Genomic DNA, 8,849 nt, shown 5'->3' with positions numbered 1-8,849 from the left:
AGACTCACTTCAGCCAAACACAGCACCTCCTTGTTCAGCAGAGAAGGCGGAAGAGAAGCCGCCTCTCCTTTTCTGTTTGTTTCCATGAACTTTGGAAAGAAAATGATAATATCTCAAACTGCATCTCAAACCCTGGCGAGAGGCGGGGGCTGTGGGAAAATGGGAAGAGGAGGGAGAGGTCTGGAAAGTGTCATAAAGGTCAGAAGGAGTCGGTCACTCCATCTCTCCTCCCCAACAAAGCAGTTCCTAAAGGAAAGAGGCGGATCCTGCTAAGCCTTGGTGACCTGAGCCAGGCAGAGAGGGAGGGAGAGTGGGGCGGGCACACAGCTGTTTCCCTGCTCTCTTTCAAGCATCTCTCAGGGACAGAGGCGCCCAGAAAAGTTTCTTCCAACTCTACCCCAGCAGCTCCTCTGAACAGGCAAAGCATGGGCACATTCTCCTCCTCTTCCACTCTCCTTGGAATGTGTAGCATGCTCTTCTTCACCTCCAAAGTCTGGGGTAAGTTGCACTTGAGACAAGGCTGATTATTGCATTTCTCATTTCTGTGTATGGCTGGGAAAGTTGGGATAGGGGAGAAGTTTGGGGTGACTCTCATCAAGAGTGTAGAATGAATGCAATTTGGTATCACTTTAACTGGAGTTTCATGCAGTTTGACAACACTTTTAACTGTCAAAGAAAGTTGGTGCCCCACCAAACGACAGATCCCAAATTGCTGGGATTTGTAGTTTTGGCGAGGCACCAGCCACCGTTGACAGAGATGTGCCACAGACCTTATTTAATTATTTACAACATTTATATGCCGCCCTTCTCACCCCAAAGGGGACTCAGAGCGGCTTACAAGATATATCAATATCTATATCTCTATCTCTATCTATCTATCTAAATAAATAAATAAAAATGTAATGTTCGTTTGTGGGATTAACAGAACTCAAAAACCACTGGACGAATTGACACCAAATTTGGACACAAGATACCTAACAACCCAATGTATGTCCTTCACTCAAAAAAACCTGATTTTGTCATTTGGGAATTGTAGTTGCTGGGATTTATAGTTCACCAACAATCAAAGAGCAATCTGAACCCCACCAACAATAGAATTGAACCAAACTTGGCACACAGAACACCCATGACCAACATAAAACACTAGAAGGGTTTGGTGGGCATTGACATTGAGTTTGGGAGATGTAGTTCACCTACATGCAGAGAGCCCTGTGGGCTCAAACCATGATGGATCTCGACCAAACTTGGCACGAATATTCCATATGCCCAAATATGAGCACAGATGGAGTTTGGGGAAAATAGACCTTGACATTTGGGACTTGTAGTTACTGGGATTTATAGTTCACCTACAATCACAGAGCATTCTGAACCCCACCAACGATAGAATTGGGCCAAACTTCCCACACAGAACCCCCATGTGGGCCACAGCAACGCATGGCAGGGGACGGCTAGTCTATATATATATATATATATATATATATGCAATATATTATATTATTAGCATAGTGCAATATTAGTATTAATAACGGCGTTCCATGCAGTCATACTGGCCACATGACCTTGGAGGTGTCTACGGACAACGCTGGCTCTTTGGCTTAGAAATAGAGATGAGCACTACACCCCTGAGTCGAACACAACTGGACTTAATGTCGGGGAAAACCTTTACCTATATTCTACTATACCATTATATTGTAATATTATTAGTAATATTACATGCAATATAAATATATAATTGTAATATCATATTATTAGGCAAAGGCAAAGGTTTTCCCCTGATATTACGTCCAGTTGTGTCCGACTCTAGGGTGTGGTGCTCATCTCCATTTCTAAGCCGAAGAGCCGGCATTGTCCATAGACACCTCCAAGGTCATGTGGGTGGCATGACTGCATGGAGCGCCGTTACCTTCCCACCGGCGCGGTGCCTATTGATCTACTCACATTTGCATGTTTTCGAACTGCTAGGTTGGCAGAAGTTGGGGCAGACAGCGGGAGCTTACGCCGCTCCCCGGAATCGAACCTGCAACCTTTCGGTCAACAAGCTCAGCAGCTCAGCACTTTAACCCTTTGCACCACCAGGGGCTCTTACAAGATACATATACATACAATATATTATATTATTAGCATAGTGCAATATCAGTATTAAATATTATATTGTACTATACCATTATATTGTAATATTATTAGTAATATAAATATATAATTATAATATCATATTATTAGGTAAAGGTAAAGGTTTTCCCTTGACACTAAGTCCATTCGTGTCCGACTCTAGGGTGTGGTGCTCATCTCCATTTCTAAACCGAAGAGCCAGCATTGTCCATAGACACCTCCAAGGTCATGTGGGTGGCATTACTGCATGGAGCGCCGTTACCTTTCCACCGGCGCGATACCTATTGATCTACTCACATTTGCATGTTTTCGAACTGCTAGGTTGGCAGAGGTTGGGGCTGACAGCAGGAGCTCATGCCGCTCCCCGGAATCGAACCTGCGACCTTTCGGTCAACAAGCTCAGCAGCTCAGCACTTTAACCCTTTGCACCACCAGGGGCTCTTACAAGATACATATACATACAATATATTATATTATTAGCATAGTGCAATATCAGTATTAAATATTACTATATTGTACTATACCATTATATTGTAATATTATTAGTAATATTACACGCAATATAAATATATAATTGTAATATCATATTATTAGGCAAAGGTAAAGGTTTTCCCCTGATATTACGTCCAGTTGTGTCCGACTCTAGGGTGTGGTGTTCATCTCCATTTCTAAGCCGAAGAGCCAGCATTGTCCATAGACACCTCCAAGGTCATGTGGGTGGCATGACTGCATGGAGCGCTGTTACCTTCCCACCGGCGCGGTGCCTATTGATCTACTCACATTTGCATGTTTTCGAACTGCTAGGTTGGCAGAAGCTGGGGCTGACAGTGGGAGCTCACGCCACTCCCCGGATTCGAACCTGCGACCTTTTGGTCAACAAACTCAGCCACTCAGCTGTTTAATCCACTAGGGGCTCCTAATAATTATATTATTAGTAGTGTCATATTGCATTACATTATATATATATATATAACAACATTTAAAAATATTTCTTTTCATTGAAAATATTACCAATAGGTTCTTGTGGGTTTTTTCGGGCTATAGGGCCATGTTCTAGAGGCATTTCTCCTGATGTTTCGCCTGCATCTATGGCAAGCATCCTCAGAGGTGGTGAGGTCACCACCTCTGAGGATGCTTGCCATAGATGCAGGCGAAACGTCAGGAGAAATGCCTCTAGAACATGGCCCTATAGCCCGAAAAAACCCACAAGAACCTAGTGATTCCAGCCATGAAAGCCTTCGACAATATTACCAATATTTTGTATTTAGAATATTTGTATTTCATTATTCAGACAGAGGCCAAAGGGGGCGCTAAAGAGAGAAAGATGGTCCATTTTATGGGGGAGAGGGGGTTGAAGAAGTGAAACTATTTTCCTGTTTTCCTGATATTGCCCCCACCCATTTCGCTGTCATGGAAAATCCCTCATTTATGAAATGAGAAGTTGGTGGGAGAATAATCAGCGAAAACGGGGAAACAGGTTCTCCTCCTAAAAAATTGACTATATTTCTCTGTCTAGCACCCCCTTGTGGCCTCCACCCGGATAATGCAACAGTATCAAATAAACAAATATCAGCTAGAAATTGGAGGAAAGTGGGTGGAATTCTTTGGCAGAGAATGAGTGAAAGGAAGTGTGTCAAAAATCCCAATTCAAACAGGAGTCCCAAGTAAATTGTGCAGAATTGCAGCACTGTTGTGTATTATTTACCCAGGGATTTGTTTCTTATCTCTTGGAACAAAGCCAGTTTTTAAAAATACAATCTCTGTACAGGAAGGGTTTGTTTACAAAGTGCAGTTTAAAAGGTCTGTTTCTTTGGAGCATAGGTAATGCGTTTCTAGAGCTATGTTCTGGTTGAGCATGCTTTATCTGGAATGCTGAAATATGATACACTCCCAAATTGAAAAGTGCTGACATGGGCGGCTGAGAAAGTGGCACCTTTGCTTTCTGAGGGTTCAGTTTACATCAGTCCTTTGATACACAAAATTATTTAAAATATTGTATAAGGTGTATGTGTAACAGCTGCTGGGTGAGATCATCCGGAGTTTTGGAGTTCAATGTCATCTGTACGCAGATGACGTCCAACTCTATCACTCATTTTCACCAGATGCTAAGGAGGCTGTCCAAGACCTGAACCATGCCTGGCCGCTGTGATGGTCTGGATGAGGGCAAGCAAATTGAAGTTGAATCCAGACAAGACAGAAGTCCTCCTGGTCAGTCACAAGGCTGAACAGGGTATAGGGTCACAACCTGTGCTGGATGGGGTCACACTCCTCTTGAAGACACAAGTTCGTAAATTGAGGGTCCTCCTGGATTCATCACTGAGCTTGGAATCCCAGGTTGCAGCGGTGTCCAGGGGAGTGTTCACACAATTAAACTTGTTCACCAGCTGCGCCCGTACCTTGGGAAGTTAGACTTGGCCACGGTGGTCCATGCTCTCGTTACATCTAGGATAGACTACTGCAACGCACTCTACATGGGGTTGTCTTTGAAGACTGCTCAGAAGCTTCAAATAGTCCAACAAGAGGCAGCCAGGTTAATAACTGGGGCGGCATACAGGGAACATACAACTCCCATGTTACGCCAGCTCCATTGGCTGCCAGGTTGCTACTGGGCACAACTCAAAGTGCTAGCTTTGGCCTATAAAGCCCTAAACTGCCCCGGCCCAAATTACCTGTCTAAACGCATCTTCCCGCTATGAACCATCGCAGAGATTAAGATCCTCCGGGGAGGTCCTGCTTTCCGTCTCACCATTGTCCCAGGCACGATTGGTGAGGACGAGAGACAGGGCCTTCTCAGTGATTGCTCCCCGGCTATGGGACTCCCTTCCTGGTGAGATCAGGTCGGCCCCCTCCCTTCTGTCCTTTAGACGGATGGTAAAAACTTGGCTGTGGGACCAAGCTTTCGGGACAGGGCAATAAAGCGGCAATAGGAAAGATTACCAGGCCAATTAGATTTGATGCGGATGACTAGAACGGTTTTAAATGATGTATTTTAATATTTTGATAAATGTTTTTTAATGTTTATGCATTGTATGTGAATTTGTGTCCCGTCATTGAATGTTTGCTGTGTATATTGTGCTCCGCCCTGAGTCCCCTTCGGGGTGAGAATGGCGGAATATAAATGTTTTTTAATTAATTAATTAATTAATTAATTAATTTCCAAGATATCTCATTATATGTACATATATAGAATAATAGGAGCCTCCAGTCGTGCAGCGAGTTAAAGCGCTGAGCTGCTGAATTTGCTGACTGAAGGGTTGGTTGTTCGAATCTCACTGTTAGCATATGCTTCTGCAACCTAGAAGATCAAAAACATGCAAATGTGAATGTGAAATAAGTACCACTTCAACCAAAAGGTAACGGTGCTCCATGCAGTCATGCTGGTCACATGACCTTGGAGGCGTCTATGGACAGCACTGGTTCTTTAGCTTAGAAATGGGATTTTGGCCTGCATCAATGGGAGCATAGTGTCTAGATCTAGGGAAGTAATCCTACCCCTCTATTCCGCTTTGGTTAGACCACACCTGGAATATTGTGTCCAATTCTGGGCACCACAATTCAAGAGAGATATTGACAAGATGGAATGTCTCCAGAGGAGGGCGACTAAAATGATCAAGGGTCTGGAGAACAAGTCCTATGAAGAGTGGCTTAAGGAGCTGGGCATGTTTAGCCTGAAGAAGAGAAGGCTGAGAGGAGATATGATAGCCATGTATAAATATGTGAGAGGAAGCCACAGGGAGGAGGGAGCAAGCTTGTTTTCTGCTTCCTTGGAGACTAGGACGCGGAACAATGGCTTCAAACTACAAGAGAGGAGATTCCACCTGAACACGAGGAAGAACTTCCTGACTGTGAGAGCCGTTCAGCAGTGGAACTCTCTGCCCCGGAGTGTGGTGGAGGCTCCTTCTTTGGAAGTTTTTAAACAGAGGCTGGATGGCCATCTGTCAGGGGTGATTTGAATGCAATATTCCTGCTTCTTGGCAGGGGGTTGGACTGGATGGCCCATGAAGTCTCTTCCAACTCTTTGATTCTATGATTCTATGAAATGGAGATGAGCATCATGGAGTAGGCTTTCAAGTACGCTCTAGTCCATGTTCAGTCAGATTCAGTTCGAGTTCTCCACCAACATCGCTCCGTTTCACTTGCTTCATCGCCACCAATTCCTTGGAAAACCAAGGAGGTGAGGGTACCGCCTTCCATAATTCTGCCTCATAATAGGACATTTTCACTCCAAAAATTCTAGCAATATAGAAAATGAGAAAATTGTGCACACCTACAACTCATACTGCAGTTTTTGCATTCCCTTGGTAACTTTTATACACAATTTTCTTTTGATGTTTATATTGTATTTCTAAATGCTGGATTAAAAATTTAAGTTACTGCAATGCTAGAAACTTGGTGATGAAAAACAATTGTATGGCAGAACTCTTTCTTTTTTAAAATTTCAATTTATACAACAATAAAATAAAAAGGGAAACGAGAAAGGGAAAACAAAGAAAATTGGGATGGGGAGGTGGAGTTATTGTTAGTAGATTAAACCATGGCAAATATTAAATACAAAAGAAGAGGGAAGCGTTAAGGGGGGCAGAATTCTTATTTGGGAGGACAATCACATAATTTTCCCACAGCCCTACAACTATGCCACTGGGTCCATGTTTCTTCTAGCTCTCAATATTACCTTAGAAAGAAAAGGTCAGGGTTTTTTTTGTAAAATTCAAGTCCTAACAGGCTCATAACTCTTGATACGTGCTTGTGAACAGTGTTGAACATATGAATCCTTCCTGTCTGGCAGGAAAAGTATGCTGGATAGTTACTCTTTTCCTTTCTGCAGTCTCCTGATAATGAGCCTCTGAGTCATTGCTGCCTGCTGTAGCCAAACACCAGTATTACTAAGTGGTGGCTAGTGGTCTCCAGGTTGGCAGTGTCATGAGTCTGATCTGGAATTTAGTCCAGACTTTAAAAAGAACTGAATCTCCAAATCAGATCAGCACCTTGGACAACGTCTTTAAAAGTCAGGCTAAAACCCAGTATGTATTCAATAGCAAACTGATACAGGCGTCACCAAGTGTCTGCCTCTGCTATTGGTGCAACTGTTGTTACTTGTTCACTCCCTTGCAGGACCACCCAAAGAAACTTTGCTGCCTAAAGTAGCAGGCAAGATTGTGCATCCCTCATCTTATATGCAAAAGCCAAATGATGCTTTACCTTACTTTCAAAGGCTTTTGAAATGGTCATATCACTAGTAAAATAAATAAATAAATAAATAAACCCTGAAGAAGGAGACAGTAGGCCTGATTTTTGCAGACCAGGAGCAAGCCATCAGAAGCAATGCAATTAAGGCCAAGATTGAAAAATCAGCAGATGACCCAAAATGCAGACTGTGCAAGGAAGCTAATGAAACCATGGACCATATCCTTAGTTATTGCAAGAAAATCGCAAAGATGGACTACAAACAAAGGCACAACTCTGTGGCCCAGATGATTCACTGGAACTTATGTCATAAGTACCATATGCCAGGCTCAGGCGTCGGCGCTGTCCGGGAGGGCGTTTGCACAATTGAGACTCATGCGCCAACTGCAACCATACCTCGAAAAGGCTGATCTGGCTGGGGTGGTCCATGCCTTGGTCACCTCTAGATTGGACTACTGTAATGCGCTCTACGTGGGGCTGCCCTTGAAAATGGCTCGGAAATTTCAACTGGTCCAACGGGCAGCGGCCGGGATGTTAACTGGTGCCCCTTACAGAGAGACGTCAACCCTCCTGTTCAAGGAGCTCCACTGGCTGCCGTTTATTTTCCAAACCCAATTTAAGGTGCAGGTGCTTACCTACAAAGCCCTAAATGGTTTGGGACCATCCTACCTGCATGACCGCATCTCCGTGTATGAACCCATGCGCTCATCCGGTGAGGCCCTGCTCGCGATTCCGCCTGCACCGCAGGCGCGTCTGGTGGGGACGCGAGACAGGGCCTTTTCTGTGGTGGCCCCCTGACTCTGGAACACCCTCCTCAAAGATCTTAGACAGGCTCCTCCGTTGGCAGTCTTTGGAAAGAACTTGAAGACCTGGCTGTTCAAAGTTCAAAACATTTATTTCGGTCATTGACCAGCACAGGAAATAGTGTCACATTTCCTTACAAGCCTGGCATGTTTGGTACATTAAAAATATAAATACAACTACTAAAAACACAATATGGGTGAGGGAGCAGAAGGGGAAACAGGGTAAAAACATACAATGTCCAGATCCATCACCAAATTGTAGATTCAGGGAAGAAGATTACTGGACACACAGCTGACTTTTGGAACTAGTCATTCCCTGGCGGATTTTGTATGCTGCTGCACAAAACTTTGCGACATTGTAGGTTGTAGCTGAATTAGTATCCGCAAGTAGCAGGGAGGTATAAAATTGTCCTGAATGGCCTGGGTGCTTGTCTATCAGGGGTAAGATAAGCCTGGCACGGGTATCCCTGTAGAACGGACACTGAAGGAGCACATGTTCTATTGTTTCCACATGACCCGAGTCACAGGGGCAGAGTCTCTCTGGGAAAGGGATCTTCCGGTAGCGGCCTTCGAGTACAGCTGATGGGAGAGCGTGGCATCGGGCCAGGGTGAAAGCCCTCCGATGAATAGGAACCTCTAAGTATGTTAAATATGCCATAGGGGAGGCAAGGTATCTGCTGTCTTCACTGACAAGAAAGGTTGGAGCCGAGGCCAGATCTAGTTGGCGCTCTGTGTCTGTGATACGTTGTTTAA

The 8,849-nt window shown here is 44.2% G+C and overlaps 1 protein-coding gene across 1 annotated transcript in view; it reads left to right on the top strand.

Annotated features, from left to right (window-relative positions):
• The first annotated feature begins 215 nt into the window (after window positions 1–215).
• The window catches only part of ITGB3 (integrin subunit beta 3), an 80,980-nt gene continuing 72,346 nt past the window's right edge, over window positions 216–8,849 (top strand). Inside the window, exon 1 of the mRNA XM_067470080.1 lies at window positions 216–498. Within this exon, the coding sequence (XP_067326181.1) occupies window positions 426–498 (73 nt within the window). The 5' untranslated portion in view covers window positions 216–425. The remainder of the gene's footprint in view (window positions 499–8,849) is intronic.

This window comes from Anolis sagrei, chromosome 6, assembly GCF_037176765.1.
Source record: "Anolis sagrei isolate rAnoSag1 chromosome 6, rAnoSag1.mat, whole genome shotgun sequence".
Taxonomy (NCBI): Eukaryota; Metazoa; Chordata; class Lepidosauria; order Squamata; family Dactyloidae; genus Anolis; species Anolis sagrei.
Note: the sequence above shows the minus strand (reverse complement) of the source record. Positions and strands in the feature narration are given on the sequence as shown.